A 19,667-nucleotide genomic window follows, 5' to 3' on the forward strand; every position below is an offset into this window, starting at 1 on the left:
ACACAAATTAAACCCTATTGATGACAATTGTAGTAAGGATGCAAGTAGGGATCGTTCTAGACCGGGGATTAACTAGGGATGCTAATCAACACAAATAAGACTCAAAAACACTAAACTAGACTCTATAGACTCAAAACTAACTCAAAACAGCAAATAACAATAAAAAAGACTCAATTCTAGACCTAACAAGTGATTTGGACGAAAATAGAACTTCAAAGACTCAAAAGACTTAAAGGAAACAAGTTTTGACTCTAAAAACAAGACTTAAAAGTAAGGGGTTTGGTTTTGACGAAATTGGACTTTAAAACATAAACTTTAAAAACAAACTTAACGAAAACGATTTTGGATGAAAAAGAATGGTGAAATGCTAGTTAGAAGGTTCCTTCTCCACACATGAAACATATGCATACAACTCGATTTCCAGTTACTCTTTCAACAAACCATGTGATAGACGCATATTTATGCAACTTAGTTAACTAGTTTTCTTGCATTTACGTTATTAGTTCTTAGTTATTTTAGTACTTTAAGCCATTTTCGTGTGTTTGTAGGTCCAAAGGGCTAAGGTAGCAAGAAAGTGCATTTTGGAGCAGTTTTGAGCTTGGAATGGATTACATATGATATGAGCAAGATGGATGGACGAATTTGAAGACAAAAGAGGCTAAGAACATGCTAAAAATCTGGTGAAACAAATACAAGTTGCAAGAAGGGATAAATTTCTAGAAGGATTGGCCAAAACTTCACTCAAAACACATCAATGTCGTGGCTTTTACTTCCACCTCCACCAGAAATTTGAGTGGATGATGCAATGCTTAGCTCACCATGACATGTGAGTGGATGATGCAATGCTTAGCTAACCATGACATGTGAGTGGATGACTCAATACCTAACCCACCAACAATTCCCACTCTTTGCCATGCTCACCTACTCAATTCCACCAACATTTTGTGTTAAACAAGTCCATCCTCTTCCTATAAATACCATGGCATCAACCTCATTCAAATCATCCAGAAATTAACCATTCTCCAAGCCTTTCCTTGCCTCTCCTACATATCTAAACCCCTTCCCATCCATTCCTCCAAATAACCAACCCTTCAACATCATTCCAACCTTGTTGTTGCGGCAAAGAGAAGGAGAAAAGTCCTTAGACGCACTTGCTATCCAACATGGATCGTTGGAACGTTTAGGTGCTTTCTTTCCTTTGTTTTTCAATGTTTAAATTTGTTTATCTTTGTTTTGTAATAATGAGGAACTAAACCCCCCTTGGCTAGGGGGGATTCGAAACCATGTTAATGCTTGCAATATGATTTGATTACTTTTAATTGCGTTTCATAAGTTATGAATTCGATTTACTTATCTATTTGATTGATAACATGTTTATGTATGTTGATTAGGGATGCATACTTAGTTTGCATGCATAAATATGATGCTAGAGTATAAGGGAATTTCACCTAATCGTTATGAACTTATATTCATGAGTAGTAAAAGTCGCTAGTCACGATTGTGTTAAGTAAATCCTTGGCATAAGTTTCATGCAAATCATAGTAACGAGTGCCTCGTCAATGCTTATGTTTTTCATAGAACTTAATGATTCTTGCTTGTATCTCTATTATGCAATTCATGTAGGGAACTTGTAGGGAATGTTTTGGGTTGTCGTATGCAATCATCCAACCCAATAACTTGTGGAAAAACTGAGGGTTAATTAGTGCAATTCACGGTTAATTTGGGGCGTTGAGAATTAATAAGTTATTGAAATGCAATTGGAAATCATTTTGTATGCAAGCAAGACATGTGTGGAGAAGAACCCCTTAGCTAGCCTTCCATTATCCATTCAACCCAAATTTGTTTAAAATCTATTTAAGTTTTTAGTTTATTCGTTTTTACTTTCAACTTCACCAAACTCAAATCCCCCTTTTACTTTCTTGTTTTAAAATCTTTTGTTTACATTTTTAACTTTGTTTTTATGTTTTTAAATTAGTTTTCAAGTGATTTAGCAATCCCTCCTAATCCCCGGTTTAGAACGATCCCTACTTACATCTATACTACAATTGTCAAAAAGAGGGTTAAATTTGTGTGTCAAGTAATTCTCACATCACCATGAATGACAATGCCCCAAATTAACTAGATTGCACCAATTAATTCTTAGATTTCCCTAGATTCATTGAATTGAATGGAATACGCATTACAACCAAATTATTCTTATCAATGACCCTAACTATGGAATACGCATGATAGAGACACATATCAAAGATCATTAAGTTCAATGGAAATCATAAGTATTGACGAGGCATTCATAACTATGGAATACGCATGTTACTCTTTCCAAGGATTTACTTAACACAATCGTGACTAGCGACTTTTACTACTTATGAATATAAGTTAATAACGATTAGGTGAAATTCCCTTATACTCTAGCATCAAATTCATGCATGCGAACTAAGTATGCATCCTTAATTAACACACAAGAACAAGTTATCAATCAAATAGATGAGTAAACCACATTCACGATTTATGAAATCATAACTGGAGGAAATCAAGTCATATAAAACATATGATCATGGCTTTGAATTCCCCTCTAACTATAAAGAAATTAGTTCCTCATGTTCGCAAATAAACAAAGATAAATAAATCTAAACATTGACATAAAGATAGAAAACACCTAGAAACGCTCCAACAATCCAAGCTCCTTGAATGGCATGCACGGCTCCAAGAGTCTCCTTCCTTTTCCTTTGCAAACTCACGGCACAAGAGGGATGTTTGGGTGAATGGTGTAGAGAAAATATGGTAGAGGGTGGTGAGAATGAAAGGGTGCGGCACTACATATATATAGGCTGAAAATCACAGCCCCTAGGTAGCAAAGGAAAAGGATTTAAAGGCCTAATTTTCATAGGAAAATAAAACACAATCCTTGAAGGAAAACAAATCAGAAATCCAAAGGGAATGGGAGGATAAGGTGCGGCACTAAACTAGGAAGGGATAAGGGCTTCTAGAAATCTGATTTTAAGCATCCTAATATAGTTAGGAATCCTCCCAAGTAGCTGAAATATAGGTGGATTAGGATTAGGATAAGATAGGATAGGATAAGGTTTGGATAATGTTTTGGATAAGGTTTCTTCACATGAGCTGATTCTTTGGCTTTAACTTTCCTTCTTCAAGTAGGAAACCTTGTTTGAGTAGGAAACTTCAATCTTCTAGGCATCCAACTTCAACTAGGAATCATTCTTCAACTAGGAATCCTTCTTCAACTAGGAATCCATTGTTGACTAGGATTTCATCTTCAATTAAGCACTTTCCTACTTCAATTAGGAAACTTTGCATCTTCAATTCTTCAACTTTGAAACACATTCCTAGCTTCTTCAATCCTTCAAATTCGTCCATTCTTTGTGCTCCACATGCATGAGCTCCATTCTAGCTCAATTTTGCTCCAAAATGCTCCAAATTGCATCTTTTTGCTTACTTTGTCCTTAAAACCTGAAAACACATGAAAATAGCTTAAAAGACTAACTTAACTAAGAAAACACAACATAAATGCATAAGAACTAGCTAACTAAGGCGCATAAATATGCTCCTATCAAGACAATATTATTTCCAAAGGCATCCTGACAAGTAACTACTCAGCCAACCAAGAACCAGGCATTCAGGCAGCATGCACTCCACCATTGGCCTTCAAGAAAAACATTTTCTCTCGCACGTCCATAGTTAGGTTCATACTCTGACAAACACTCAAGACCCGATTCTGGCATAATATTGATAAGCTCATATTTATATATATTTTACATCATATTCACTTGTCTTTTTTTAGTTAGTTCCTTATATTTTTAAGCTATTTACTTTGTTTTTGTGTTTTGTGGGATTTGTCAAGCAAATAAAAGAAAAATAGCACAAGTGGGATTTTCAGTAACAAATTCGTCAAAACTTCCTGTGTAGATCAGCTGACTTTGGAAGCAAGTTGCGAACAGCTCAGAATGAATTAGGAAATGACCCTTATATACTTGGAAAGCGACGGATGTTTATTTTCTGGGGCATTTCGCGGATTGTTAATATCATTTGTCTAGAAGAAGTTATGGCCGTTTTAACATTGAAAGGTTCCCAAGAGGCTGAGCAGTTTGTAACTGACAAGACTGCAATGAAAGCAATAAACCCAATAAATCTAACAGCCAAAACTAATGTAGCCAAGAACAAGTTAGCTGACACTTATTCAAATATAAAAGGGAATGGAATTAAAGATGAGGATTAAAAGGGAGTAATTGGCACAAAGGCTACCCAAAGAGTTACAATTGTTTTACCATTTCCTCTTACTTATTGTCATCACTAAATGGCTATTAGTGGGTGAGTCAAGGAGAAGAAAATGATGCAGCAAGAATTGGTTTAAAAGTAGCTTTGGGGAAGGAAAGAGGAGGAGGCCTCAGTTGATTTCTTTCGGTTCTATCTTCTCAAACTCATGTCTATCTTTTGTTTTAACTTAAGGATTGTGTGTAACTAAATTTTTAGTAGTTATGGGCTGTTTTGAAGCCCCAAATATGATTGCAAGTTTGTTATGACATACTTTTATGAATGGATGAAATTTGGTTCACTACTTGTCTCATCGATGAATTCTTTATTTGTTTTCTATGGATGCATACTTAGTAAACATATCTAGGATTCTAATGCTATTAATGTGTGTGTGACTGCCCTTGTCGAATGAGGACCTACATATGTTCTAGACAAGTACTTTTTAATTGCGATTAACATGTGAACTAATTTATAGGATAAGTAAGACAACGCCAGTACTTACGATGCCTTATGATGACTCAAACTCTTTTCGTTCTTAATGATTTCTACTTGTTAAATCTGTGAAAACACCATTCTAGATTGCATGCTAGGGACTAAGTTAAGATGAAAATGCCATTCTCTTAACGTACTACATAAGAAAGAGTAATAGGTTTAGTTCTAACATTGAGCTAACTTGAGCATCTTCATTCGGAAATAAAAGGAATTTGAATGAAACATAACATGTTTGCATGATTATATGGTGGTGGATAGCAATTCTCCTAACTCGTTTTTCTTAACTTGTGAACTAATTAAAATATGTTTCGGTCCTGTTTTTTTTTATTTAATTTAAATAGCAAATCAACTCCAAAAATTGGTGTAAGTGTAGCTCTGTGTGTCTAGTGTCTACATATGAAATTTCGTAGACTTTAGATAAGTGTACGTCGATCTGATAATTATTTTTCAGCGGCTGGTCAGTAGGGACAGTAACCCAGTTTTTGTGAGACATTTTAAGTAGTTAGATAAAACAATCTTCTGCGGGAAAGACCCTTATTTTCATATGCTACTATTTGGGCCCAAAATGTTGGTTTGGGCCGAGTTTTATTCTCGGCCCGGAAGGTCTTACGAAAAGGTTATCGTGGATTGCCTAGTTCATGGGCTTGCTAGCCTAGGTCGACCAAGTCTTGCTGCGTGACGAGTAATTGAATCCTGGTACAATAAAGAGTCTTGGCAAGATAAAGATATTGATAACCCGGAAGTGAATACAGTTTGATAAAGGACTGGGTTCAAAGTCATAGTAAAAATAGGATTGGTCGAGATAGTGTTTGATTAGAATAAGGAGTCCTAATCCGATTAGGGTTTTAATTCGGTCTAGAGAGGACCTGATGCTATAAATAGAGGAGGCTGTACATCATTCAAGCTCTCTCCAATTCAACACACAACTGCCCTGTGCAAATTCTCTCAACAACCTTGAGATTTTTTCCTTTCTCTTTTCGCCGACACACCTTCAGTTTAGATAAATAGCACTGTGAAGGCAACCAATGATATCTTCAGTTGGTATAAACAACACTGTCGCCGTAGAATTAGCCGGTCTCGCAACATCTTTAGTCGGCATAGACAGCACTACGTCGAGGGCGACTGGTTATCTATCCAAGTCTCATTCGAGAAGGATTTTCAAATCCTTATTGGTCGAGGTCATCTCATCAGCCTTCTTGGCGAAGTGAAGTGTTACAGTTTATTAGGATCTGCACATTGCATGCCGAGTTATTTTATGATTGGATACTTTCAAGTGGGATTTAGAGTTCGGCACTTCGACGGCCGAACCACGTTTATTGTTAAGACTTATATCCGCTTTGAGTATTTATGCCCTTACACTTTGGTGTTGACTCGGCGTGAGTTTACTCTGACGAATACCATCACTATGACCGAATCCAACGACGACGATTTGTGAACTTTGTCAGAATAGTAGCCTTGTCTTCAGGTTCGAGAACCCAAGAGGCCGAGACGTGCACCTTCCTCGGTAGCAATCACAAGACACAGAAGTCAGCTGCACACCTAACGTAACATCAACACATTTTACTCCTCGGTCGAACTCGGCCGACGAGTTGGCATGCCCTGTATTCAACCGAATGACGTAGTTAGCTTATAGATTACTCGGCCTGTGCACCACTTAGGCTTAGTAGTTTTTAGGGTCAACATTTTGGCATGCCCAGTGGGACCCAGTGCTAAAACTATGAAGTTCATGCTAATTGACACACGATCGGTTAAAAAGAAAAGACCTTTGGGAAAATCAACAACCGATTTGCCAATTCAGAACATAGGACAAAATGTATCACAGGCACATAATCCCCTTAGCGCCGTGACACCTGAGTCCACAAACGTGACTCGTCGAAAAAAAGAAGCTGGTCTCGGCGGTCAACTTCGCAGTCTAGAAATCCCTAAAAAAAACACCTGCATTCTCAATGAAGGGATAGTGGAAGACTGTGATGAGGTTAGTGGTCAAGGCTTCGATCCACCAACAAGATCGTTTCTTCGAAAATGACTTGACGAATAGTCTCGGATGGTTAAACAAACATTTAGCCGAGGAATCGATAAACTGCACGATGTGATACATAGTACCAGTGAGACGCAAAACAGATTGCTTGAAATACTGGTTAGTAAGGTCTGCAACGACAGGTCCTTCGATTTTTCCTGGCAATTGCCACAAAGAAATAATCTGTTACTAGTACAGGCCGAGCCAATCCCTGCTCGGCTCAAGCCAATTGACTTAGAAAAAAGAGGAGGATCGAATAGCAGGTCAGATGGATCCGACTAGAGAGTGGAAGCAACATCCGTCAATATGACCGAGGTCCAGCGGATGATTGATTTGGCCATGAAAAAGGGGTCAAAGTTCCCTAAATTCATCCATCCATATCCAGTTTACGTCGAAAGGTTCGAATATCCTAAAGGTTTCAAAATTCCAGATTTTAGCCTTTTCGCTAGAGAATCGTCTTTATCCTCGTTAGAACATGTGTCTCGTTTCATAGCGCAATACAGAGATGTTAACGGTGATTTTCACAAGTTGCGGTTGTTCAATTTTTCATTGACAGGCTTAGCATTTGCCTGGTATATCAACATCCCACCTAATTCCATCCAAAGTTGGGAATAATTGGTCTAGAAATTTCACGAGCAATTTTATCGGAGAAGGATGGAAATGTCAGTTTCCTCATTGGCCAGGATGGCTTAAGCATCTGATGAGTCACCAATGGATTATCTTACCAGATTTAAATCGGCTAGGAATTGGTACCGAGTACCTCTCCCTGAAGTTGAATTTGTTATACTTGCTTTGAACGGACTCGATGTAGAATACAAAAAGAAATTCTTGGGGGCTAACTTTCGGGATATGTATGAATTAGCCCAGCATGTCGAGCAGTATGATTATTTGCTCCGGGAAGAGAAGATATCGAAATCCCTATCCCGAGGGATAATTTACAAAAATCCCACGGTTAGTTACGCATTGACCGAAGGTGAGGAATCTCAATACGTCAGCGTGGACGCGACCTAGATAGTAATAGATAAACCATACGTTTGCAAAGCATTGACTCAAATTAATTCCAAGGAGGTCAAAACTCGCTCGGCCACTGAACTAACAGCAAAGATATCAAAAGTTTATACCTTTGATATCACAAAGGCTGAAGCAATTTTTGATCAATTGCTATCAGCAAAGATCATCAAACTTCAGCCAGGGCATAACATTCCCAAGGCCGAGGAACTTAAAGGAAAGACATATTGCAAATATCATAACTCGACCAAGCATGCCACAAACAATTGTGTCATATTTTGTGATGATATCCAGAGCTGGATTGAAAAAGGCAAGTTAAAGTTTCCTGACAAACGCATGACAGTTGATACGGATCCATTCCCTTCGGCAACATTTGGCATGGTAGACACCCGTTTGCCCAAGAGCAAAGGGAAAGAGAAGGTCGACTTTGCCCCAGTACAACACATCCTAAAGCAAAGCTCCCAACCTCGACTTAAGATCGACCTATTTTCCAACACACCACCTACCGAGCTCTCAGGATCGGCCATAGTCGAGTTCATGTCAGACTCCAGCGAAGAAGAAAATGGCGGGCCGATAGTTTTGTGTAGCAATTGTAAGGCGCGTGTTGTTTCAAACCGAGCGTAAAAAGAAACTGCCTCAGATGCAGATGCCGATGTCACGACACCAATCGGCGATTACGACGGAACCTTCAAAGGAACTTGGTGAAGGCCAGCGCCAGAAAGTAATCGACAGGCTCAGCCCAAAGAAACAGACAGATGGTCCTACATCGGTCAGACGGCACCTAGATTTTGATGCACCGTTTTATAACGAGGATTATTATTCATCTAATTCCAGTAGCTCGAGCTCATCAGCAAATCAAAAAACCTTCCGGCCACCTAAACCACGTGACTAACGTTGGTACAACTACAACTCTCCCACCGACATGTATACCGCGTTTTCCAAATCTTAGAAACGTCGACGTCAGCGTATAGATTACTTGGCTCAACGGTAAGCGGCCCAGCCTGTTTCGGCCACTAAATGGTAGCCGAAAGAGACGGCAGGAAGCGAAGATGATCGGCCAACCCCAACAATCATGGTTGAATTACAAGGGCAGAAGGAAACCAATCACGACTTCGAAACTACCATTGAAGAGTCCGAAAAGCTCGTTTCGAGCAATTTAAGAAAGAGCCCGAAAGCTAACTGCCTCTGTTACCTTTGAAAAAACCACTAATCAGAGTTCGGCGGAATCTGCACCCCTCATTCCTCCACGAATTGTTAGAATATATGAAAGAATTTCACAAGAAATATTCCCCCAACGATTTGTATGGTTTGCCCAAAGCATGCCAAGAAGCTTTTGACCTGGCATTAACTTGCCCCGATGCTGAGCAAATCATCCAAAAAACCACTGATCCAGCAATGAAAGCCAGATTCCAGCACATTCGAAAGGCTAGGGCTCTCGGTTTCGAGGTCGACCCATACATGGACATTGACACAGCCGAACTCCCTTTTTCTCTTGAAGACCTTCAACACCTTTGATATCACTTTGAAGTTTTTTTGGCCGTATCCTTATTCGGTTCAACGACCAATGAGAAAGATCAGGTGGCACGTCTAGATGCCTACCTAGATACAAGGAATGCCTGGATCGTTTATGAGGAACGTGTTCGTAACATACGCCAGGAGCAGAGTCCAACACCAGATGCATGCAAGCCTGACGACGACAGTCAAAAGGACACAGTGTCAGATTGTGTGGCACAAGCGCACGAATATGTTGAGACACAGCGATCAGGCCGAGAATGCTCCAACACATGATGACATAGTCCTCACCAACCCGGAAGATGACGACCAGGATCCAATGGACCCTTCAGTCATTGAAAATATAGAAATCAGCATGGTCCATGTTTGACCTGCCGAATTTTAACTGACTACACACCAACTAAGTTCCTTGGACGGTGATGTGGTCGCCGAAGAAGAAACACAAGTTGATTTCGTCAGTACTACTAAAGACGAGTCGGCGACGATAAACTTAAAACAGCCTTGGACATTTTGTTTCCCCGTTCTTCCTCGACTAATCTTCAGCATTTAAAACCATTGTATGTCACGACCCATATTGAAGGCTACCCAATCTCCAAAATTTTCGTTGATTGCGGAGCAACGGTCAATATCATACCTGTATCTGTCATGAAAGCATTACGACGATCCAACGACGAACTCATTCCTTCAGGAATAACCATGAGTAGCTTTGTCGTTGACAAGTCTCAGACCAAATGAGTACTCCCTCTAGAGGTCAACATTGCAGGTTGCAATCACATAGCCGCATTTTTTATCGTCGACTCCAAGACCGAATATAATGATCTGCTTGGTAGGGATTGGATTCATCAAACGAATTGCATTCCTTCTTCTTTATATCAAGTTTTCATTTTTTTGGGATGGTAAATCAGTCGTGGTACACCTGACTGATACTCAGCCGTTTGAAACCAACATGATTCAGTCCCGCTATTATGATGATCACGTCGGATATATTACCCTACAGGGTTTTAATGAAGATAGAAGGCTGACTCGGATCTTAGTCCAGAAAGCTATCGAGGTAGGCGCCGAGACTATCTACTAGGATTCGGTGAAACTCGGTTTGGCCAATTTACTCCCCACTATGATGATTGACATCAAAAGCGAGAGGCGTCGGGCTGCGGTTTCATCCATGATGGAATGCCTGCTGGCCCATTGGTATGCTATTCCCAAGCACCCACATTCGGGCGTCAACTTAATCGAATTTTTGGCCGAATAGCATAACGGCCTGGTACTATCGTTGGATAAAGTTCAGGCCACATCAGCCAAGCTCGATGATAGCCGACCCCAAGTTAAGGATCCTTTAGAGGAAATAAATGTTGGAATGGCCAATGATCTTCGATCGTTATTTATTAGTGCATTATTACCCTATGCCATGAAAGTTGAACTCCATCAATTACTTCACGAGTTTAAAGATTGTTTTGCTTGGAGTTATCATGAGATGCCGGGTCTCGATTGGACCCTTGTTGAACATGAATTACGTATAAAACCTGGTTGCAAGCTTTTTCAACAACCTCCACGATGATTCTCGACCGAAGTACAGCTCGTAATAAAAGATGAAATTGTTCGACAGTTAAATGCCGGGTTTATCCGAACTGCTCAATACGTCGAATGGTTGGCGAATATCGTATCGGTGCTAAAGAAAAATGGGGCCCTACGCATTTGCATTGATTTTTTAAATTTGAATCTGGCAATGATACCCGTTTTACGGCAATCGTATCCGGCTTTGGTTAATCAACAAGTCCTCCAGCGCGACCAAGTCATCCGTACAGGAGTAATGTCCTTACTTTCGTTATTGGAACGGGAGGATCTTGTAGATGTTTGCATGGTCGAGATGCTACCAAACGACTGGAGAAGGCTAATTATGCAATACCTTGATAATCCCAGAGGCAAACACGATCGAAAGACAAGGGTCCATGCCACAAACTACGTCTCATACCAGAATGAGCTGTATCGAAAAGGTGAGGACGATTTATTATTGTTATGCCTCTGTTGACCCTAAAAACTACCAAACTTACGTGGCGCACATGCCGAGTAATCTACGAACTAACTACGTTCTTCGTTGAATGTGGGGCGTGCCAACTCGTCAGCCGAGCTCGGCCGAGGAGTAAAATTTGTTGATGTTGCGTTGGGTGCGCGGCTGACTTCTGTGTCTTGTGATTGCGGCTGAGGAAGGAATACGTCTCAGCCTCTGGTGTCCTAGAACCTAAAGACAAGGCTACTATTCTTACGAAGTTCACGAATTGTCGTCGTCAGATTCTGTCACAGTGATGGTATTCGTCAAAGTAAACTCACGTCAAATCGACACTAAAGTGTAAGGGCACAAATACTCAAAGCAGATATAGGTCTTAATAATAAAAGTGGTTTGGCCGTCTGAATGCCGAACTCTAAATCCCACTTGAGAGTATCCAATCATAAAATAACTCGACGTGCAATGCGCCGAGCTCAGTAAGCTGTAACACCTCACTTCGCCGATAAGGCTAATGAGATAACCTCGATTAATAAGGATTCGGAAATCTTTCTTGACCGAGACTTGGATAGGTAACCAACTGCCCTCGCCGCAATGCTGTTGATGCCAACGGAAGATGCTGCGAGACCGGCTGATTCTACGGCGACAGAGCTATTTATGCCGACTGAAGATATCACCGGTTGATTTCACAGTGCTGTTGATGCCAACGGAAGATGTGTCAATGAAAAGAGAAAATAAAAATCTCAAAGTTGTTGAGAGAGTTTGCGCAGGGCAGTTGTGTGTTGAATTGGTGGTCCCCTTCTGTTTTCTACACATCTCGTATTTATAGGACTATCATCTTGATAGTCGTCGTGTTGTAAAACTGCCGTCAATTCCAACGCTTCCTCTTGCATAACAATTTCATGCAAAACAAAAGATTGTTATGCCTTATCACTTACCAGCACGACACCACCATGTGCTAATTAATAGCATGTACCAATTATTAGCACATACCTTTTTGCTGATAAGCATCTTATTTAATTTGAAATATACCACATCCTGCATGCACGGCTAACCAACTCTAAGCACACGTGGAGTTGATTCTCTGTTGATTACGCATCGTGGCATCCCGTTTAAATGTATGCATTAATCTTCTGTGCCAATCAATATCCGTTTGCCGACCAACTCCGTAATATATTAAAATTGTTGATAAAACGCTCTAATCCTCCAATCCACCATGCGTCCAAACTCCAAGAGTCCCATATCAAATTGAACTGCATTACTTTGGAAATATAATTTGCATCTCATCTATCTGTAAACAACCAGTTGGATATAGCTAATATTAGGTTTAGATAATCTAACATATATTAAGAGATAACATTATGATTAAAACCACAATATTATTCTTTAATAATAGTTGAAAATCATTTTAACCACTTTATTATCCAACGATCTAAAACTCTACTCATTTAACGGCCTCGATTACTCAAACCGATTGTGTAATTTTGGGCCCAAACAGCCTTGGCCCGCAAGAAGTTGCCCAAGCAATCACAGAGGTACACGAAGGAATTTGCGGAGCCCATCAATCAGGACGCAAGATGCGTTGGCTACCTCGTCGACACGGTTACTTCTGGCCAAGCATTTTGAAAGATTGTATTGAGTATGCACGAGGATGCGTCCAGTGTCAAATTCATGGACCCATCCAAAGAGCCCCGGCCGAATTACTTCATTCCGTCACCAAACCTTGGCCGTTCAAAGGATAGGCAATGGACGTGATCGGTAAAATTACACGATCTTCTGGAGCAGCAAAACATGCATGGATACTAATGGCAACTGATTATTTCACTAAATGGGTTGAAGCAAAATCATACGTCGAATTAACATCCAATGAGGTTTGCGATTTTGTGGAAGAGCATATTGTGACCAGATTCGGCGTACCAACAACGATCATAACTGATAATGGCACAATCTTCACAGCCGAAAGGTTCAAAGAGTATACGGCAAGCTTAAAATTTGGCTTGAGCAGTCCACACCATACTATCCACAAGCAAATGGACAAGCCGAAGCAAGTAATAAGGTTTTGATCGGCATTCTTGAAAAAACAATAAAAGAAAGACCTGGCATGTGGCATTTAAAATTGTATGAAGCCTTATGGGCATACCAGACTTCACCCCGGTCGGCAACGGGGACCACCCCATATGCGTTAACCTATGGACATGACGCGATGTTACTGGTCGAGCTAAGTGTAAATTCTTTACGCGTGATCGAGCAGAGTAGTTTGTCCAACGCCGAATACAACCAGACCATGTTACAAGAGTTAGAAGATTTGAAAGAAGATCGACTTGATGTTTACAATCTTCTAGTAGCACAAAAGAAAATTGCCAAGAGAGCTTATAACCAAAGAGTTAAACAAAAAACGTTCGGCGAGGGGGAGTTAGTTTGGCAAACTGTGCTACCCGTGGGAATTAAAGACCCTAGGTTCAGCAAATGGTCACCGAATTAGGAAAGACCATTCATTGTCCATAAGGTCCTTGGCTAGGGGGCATATCATCTTAAAGATCGAACCGGTATTATCCACAAGTTACCAATCAATGGAAAGTTCTTAAAAAAATACTACCCAGTCACAAGGGAGATGCAAGAATAAAAGCTTGTTTCATTTCATTGAGAAGCCAGTTTACAGTCAAATAATTCTAGGGCGATGAAGGAAGAAGAGTTCCAAGAAAGGCTTTCCGCTCCAACCACCTCACCTCGCCTATTATGACCTCAGCTTGCCGGTTTTTCTTGTCCATCTTCAGCTGCTCGACTCTCTTCGCGTTTGCCATGTATTCGGTTAAACAAGATTTGCCGCTCGACTCAAAGTCCCTTGCAAGATCAGAAGCAATGGCTAACCTTCGTTTTGCCAGTTCGGCCATTTGACGGTCAAGGTCGGCCAGGGCCTCCTTTTTCACCTTTAAAGTGTCGATATTCAGACGAAGAGCATCTTGAACGGCTATTGCAGCTTTCAAGTCATCGTCGGCCCGAAGAGTGTTCTCGAAAGTACTGAAGGATTCCTGAACTCATTCCAAGGTGGACGACGCCTGAACGATAGCTTCGGCGCTCATTTAACCATCAGATCCGAGGTCGTTTAGGCATGCACCTAATAAATCAAAACCTTCGCACTCGAGAACTTGTGACGCCGAGAGAGATATAACTTATTACAATCGAACTAGAGCAGTTAATTCGGCAGGTTCAATCATAGTGGCCGAAGGACCAACCGCTCCAGAAGTGCTTGACAAAAGGGCATTAAACTCGACTTCCTAGGAAGGCTGCACACGAAAACAGTGTAAGCACAAGGAAATCACGAAAGAATGTAGCAAGAAGGTTTTTTGTTTAAACCTACCGAGAGAAGACTTCGGCCATGTCTTCGGGTTCATTACTCGAACCTAAAGAACTTAATGGCCGAGCCTAGTGTCTTAGACTGCTTCTCAGTTCACGCGGCCAATGAAGGTTATCTACGTTCGATGGCCACTGAGGCGGCCAAGAAATATAAATAACACCCTTCGGCGCGTAAAATTTTTGATGAAAAAAATGGGTAGGCACTTGACATTTAGTATCTTCCTCATTTAGAGTTCTAAGTCAGAAAAGTAACCAAAAAGAAGCGGTAGGGGTACTTACGAAGGCCAAAGTGGCATTTTAGGGAGGAATGTTGAGGTTCTGGTCCTGCAGGTGAACGGGCCTTTTCGCCGTTGCTTCTAGCTCTACAGCAGGTTGTTTTCCACAATCGGCCACATAAGGGCTGACTCAAAAACTGCCTCGGACACGAGGGAGGTTGATTGCGTGGTTGAAGGCGACTCGTTAGTGGAATCTCGTCGCTCCCGTTGCTCTTTTCTAGAACGACTGGCGTTTGTTTTGGATTTTTGGGAAGATTTTTCTCGGGCAAGGGGACCGCCCTTTGCAAGACGGGCGCAGCAACCGACCCCCAAGTCGTAGATGCCTCAACCAGTAGAGCAACAACTGGCTCAACGACTTTAGAAACAGGCCGTACTTGGGTTCTTTCTTTGGCCGGAAGTGGTCGTTTCTCAGTCGAGGTTTAGACGACGGGGGCAGAAGAAGAAACACTAGGAGTCGTTGCTCCCGTAGTCTGACTGGAGATAACATAAATCTCCCGTTCTCCCTTCTTCGTCAGCTTCTTAACTCGTTTTATAGGTCGAGGGGGTTCGATAGCCGTCTCGGCCTTATGACAAGGCCGTTTGCTCAGCAGAGCCTGCGCGGTAGCCTTAGTCTTCTTGGAGATCACAGCCTTTTTCCCAACTGCAACCGTAGCGATCACTTCTGCCTTTTTGAATGACCCACTACCTGAGAAATCAAAACCAAATCAATAGAGTTCAAAATCGAAGGAAGAAGGTAGACATAGACCATTCATTACTTTAGGATTGGGGGGCCGAAGCTTTATTACGTTGGTCATTAAAGATCTTGTTCACGACGTCTTTGATCGAACGCCAAAAAAATTATGCGTATACTTTTCCCACCAGTCACCGAAAGTATCAGTGCTAAGAGATTCTTGAACGGTTGGTCAAAGGCGGAATTTTTGGCATTGTTCCTGAAACTCCCTTTTGGCATCCTTGCACTCTTTTTCCGAAGAGCCAGACAGGCGTCATCGGCTTAGCATAAAGCGAGAGGTAAGAAGAGGCACCGGGCAACCCTGAAGATAGCCTAGTTATTGAGTAGTGAAGTGAGGGTGATATACCTCCCAATTTGCTCGGTGAGCGTCACATCCAAGAGGAAGGTCACGGGTAAGAACAAACGATCCCCAAGATTGATAGAGATCAACATCTTCATCTGCACTCCATACTGATATGAGAAGTTTGATCGACGAAGGATACTCTCGACGACAGTAGATCAAGAATTCGTCGTCGGAAAGGACATCAAGGCTGAAGAAGTATCTAAACACATCTTCAGCCTAGTGAGGAGGTGTTGATCGATAAGCCAGCTGAAGGCCGAGCGCTTCAGTAGGTGAGAAGTTGGCAAGTTCTGGTCGAAGAGTGACGAAATAAACCTGTAGCCAGAGTTGGGATACCTAAAGGGGGCCATTCTAGTGTGGGTCCATTTTGTGGAAAGTCATCTCGGCCAAACAGCGTAGAAGATGGGCAAGAATGGCTGAACTAAGTGCCAGGGTGTGACCGCTAGCCAGGGCTTCGGCTACCGGCATGTTCTCGAGCAAACATTTATTGGACTTGGTACAACAAATAAATTTGTTATACTAGTAGAAGAGGAAGGCTTTGTGTTCCCCCCGCTGTAGGTTCTCCTCCCATCGGCCGCCAAAGTGGAGGTAAAGGGTGTTGTAGTTAAGGAAGTTCTTATAAAGTTTCTAAACTTCTTCCTTTAAGGGTTTTTTACCTTTTTCGCTCAGTGTTTTGATGGCTCGGTCATTGAAAAGCGCCTTCAGGTCGATGGTCGACGGGTACCCAAAGAAGGTAGCGTTAACTTGGAGACCAAAAGGGGAAGTCCCTAGGATCGTAGTAATGTCAAGGATAGTGGGGCCGAAGGGGAGGACCATAGTGTTGGTGGCTGAGCACCAGAGGCTTGAGGCTGCCATAAGAAGTTCCTTGTCCACAACAAGCTCCATAGACGAAAGAGGAATGGCATCGTAAATGCCAAGAGCTTTCCATTGCTCGTCAAAAATCTTTTCCATATGTGCAACCCAGGTTGCCCAGGTTGCAGTGGTCGAGGGCCAAGAGCCTTGAGGTTTTGCTGAATCCCACCTTGACCATTCAAACCCTTGCAGTAGGCGTGTTAAGCATTGCTCCTTGAAGAGGTTGGTGATGGCTGATGGCACTGCGTCCTTAAAAAGTGGACCAAGGACCTGGTGGGTTATGCTCATGTCGCTTTCAAAGCGCAGAGTCTTGATTGAGCGTTGGTTGATGATTGTCCCACATTTATCGCATTCTTTAGAAAGCTTGGAGATGAAGAAGGCCATGTGGAAATGATTTTGAAGGTTTTCTAGGAAGAATTCAGGGGGTTTTTTCTTTGGTTCTCTGAACAGGAGAAATTTTGGAGGATTTGAAAACATAAAGAATGAATGATAGAAGGCCGGGTATTTATAGACTTGTGGAAGGAAAGATCAAGCGGGGATTTTCTAAAAATGTTAGGATGAATCGCTAATAATTATGGAGTGATGGAGAATATTAACAGACCTAGGAGAAAGAACCAAAAAACTCGCAGATTGAGGATTCAAGATGATATCGTGGCGGCGTTCTTTTATCAAGAAAGGACGTTTCGGTGTTCGCACGATCTCGAGGGTACCGAAAGATTCGTAAACCAAGATCGCACGATGGCATGTGGCGATAGGTATAATGATGTGTGGACGTTTGGACATCCGCAAGTCTTGGGAAATTCAAAAAAAAAATCCACGGATTAAGAGGGTAATGATGAAAGGACATTTCAAGTCATGCTGAGAAGAGGACACTTGGCGAAATATTTGACGAGATCAAGATCTTGCAATCGTGCTTCATAAATGAACCTCGAGAGATGGAGTATGGTTTCGCTTCTTCAAGGTTAAGGCTCTGCCAGAGATTTCAGGCCGAAAAAAGCCTCAGAAGCGAAGGGGCAATGTTTGGGCCCAAAATGTTGGTTGGGCCGAGTTTTATTCTCGACCCGGAAGGTCTTACGAAAAGGTTATCGTGGATTGCCTAGTTCATGGGCTTCCTAGCCTAGGTCGGCCAAGTTTTGCTGCGAGACAAGTAATTGAATCCTGGTACAATAAGGAGTCTCGGCATAAAAATATTGATCACCTGGAAGTGAATACAGTTTGATAAAGGATTGGGTTCAAAGTCATAGTAAAAATAGGACTGGTCGAGATAGTGTTTGATTAGAATAAGGAGTCCTAATCTGATTAGGGTTTTAATTCGATCTAGAGAGAACCTGATGCTATAAATAGAGGAGGTTGTGCATCATTCAAGCTCTCTCCAATTCAACACAGAACTGCCTTGCGTAAATTCTCTCAACAACCTTGAGATTTTTTCCTTTTTCTTTTCGCCGACACACCTTCAGTTTGGATAAACAGCATTGTGAAGGCAACCGGTGATATCTTCAGTTGGCATAAACAGCACTGTCGCCGGAGAATCAATCGGTCTCACAGTATCTTCAGTCGGCATAGACAGCACTACGTCGAGGGCGACTGGTTATCTATCCAAGTCTCGGTCGAGGTCATCTCATCAGCCTTCTTGGCGAAGTAAGGTGTTACAGTTTATTGGGCTTGGCACATTGCACGTCAAGTTATTTTATGATTGGATACTCTCAAGTGGGATTTAGAATTCGGCACTTCGACAGCCGAACCACGCTTATTGTTAAGACTTATATCCGCTTTGAGTATTTGTGCTTTTACACTTTGGTGTCGATTCGGCGTGAATTTACTCTGACGAATACCATCACTGTGACCGAATCCAATGACGACGATTTGTGAACTTCATAAGAATAGTAGCCTTGTCTTCAGGTTCGAGAACCCAAGAGGCCAAGACGTGTTTCTTCCTCGGTCGCAATCGCAAGACACAGAAGTCAGCTGCGTACCCAACGCAACATCAACACATTTTACTTCTCGGCCGAACTCGGTCGACGAGTTGGCACACCCCGCATTCAACCAAAAGACGTAGTTAGCTCATAGATTACTCGACCTGCGCACCACGTAGGCTTGGTAGTTTTTAGGGTAAACAGCTATAATTGACAAATCTTAGTGTTAATAAGGAAAATCAATAGGACATTTATGTGCACTTTGTGGTGTGCTTTTAATTCTAGCAAGTATTCACTCGCGACATGGCTCGCTGGGAGTTCATCCCACTTTACAGAAGAGTAGGCAACATAAGGAACATAAGAAAACTCAAGGATACTCAAGCTTATGTTCAACTGGCACTCAACGCCTAGCACAGTTACAAGCAGATTGCCGAGAAAAGCAGCACATACATGCAAGCCACCACCAAAAGTAGCTGAGGTGCTATCGCCCAAATGGAGGTGGATCTAGGAGGAAGTTCAAGTTCAAGTTTAATTGGCTTTTGACGCCAAACGCAATCACAAGTAGCCCACCACCATCCAAAGATGAATAATGTGTACCGCAGCCGCAACATAAACGCGTAAGACACTGGAAGACCAGTATAAACTCGTAGCTCATTGTTAAATGCAGTCGAGGAGTCATCACCCCAATGAAGGAAACTCAACTTGAAGGTCGGGGCAAATGAGCACTAGAAAGACCCACTAGCCTAACATGTAGGATAGTTCATTCAACAACCAAAGAACGGGGGCAGGTCTTATCTTCATCATCTCAGTCGATTCAGTACTAAAGTGGCACATCACTGGCAACAGGGCACCGCGAACCTAGTGGCCAATTCCTTATATTGCACATAAACCTGGCCTAAGCCAACC

General features: G+C 41.8%; 1 protein-coding gene across 1 annotated transcript; it reads left to right on the top strand.

The window, feature by feature from the left end:
* Positions 1–13,042: 13,042 nt before the first annotated feature.
* LOC139191860 (uncharacterized) lies at positions 13,043–13,779 on the top strand. Its single transcript, XM_070812890.1, has 2 exons — positions 13,043–13,345; positions 13,441–13,779. The coding sequence occupies exons 1-2, from the start codon at positions 13,043–13,045 to the stop codon at positions 13,777–13,779; spliced, it is 642 nt and encodes a 213-aa protein (XP_070668991.1).
* Positions 13,780–19,667: the final 5,888 nt, after the last annotated feature.

The sequence above is a fragment of the Malus domestica genome, chromosome 15 (assembly GCF_042453785.1).
Source record: "Malus domestica chromosome 15, GDT2T_hap1".
Lineage (NCBI taxonomy): Eukaryota > Viridiplantae > Streptophyta > Magnoliopsida > Rosales > Rosaceae > Malus > Malus domestica.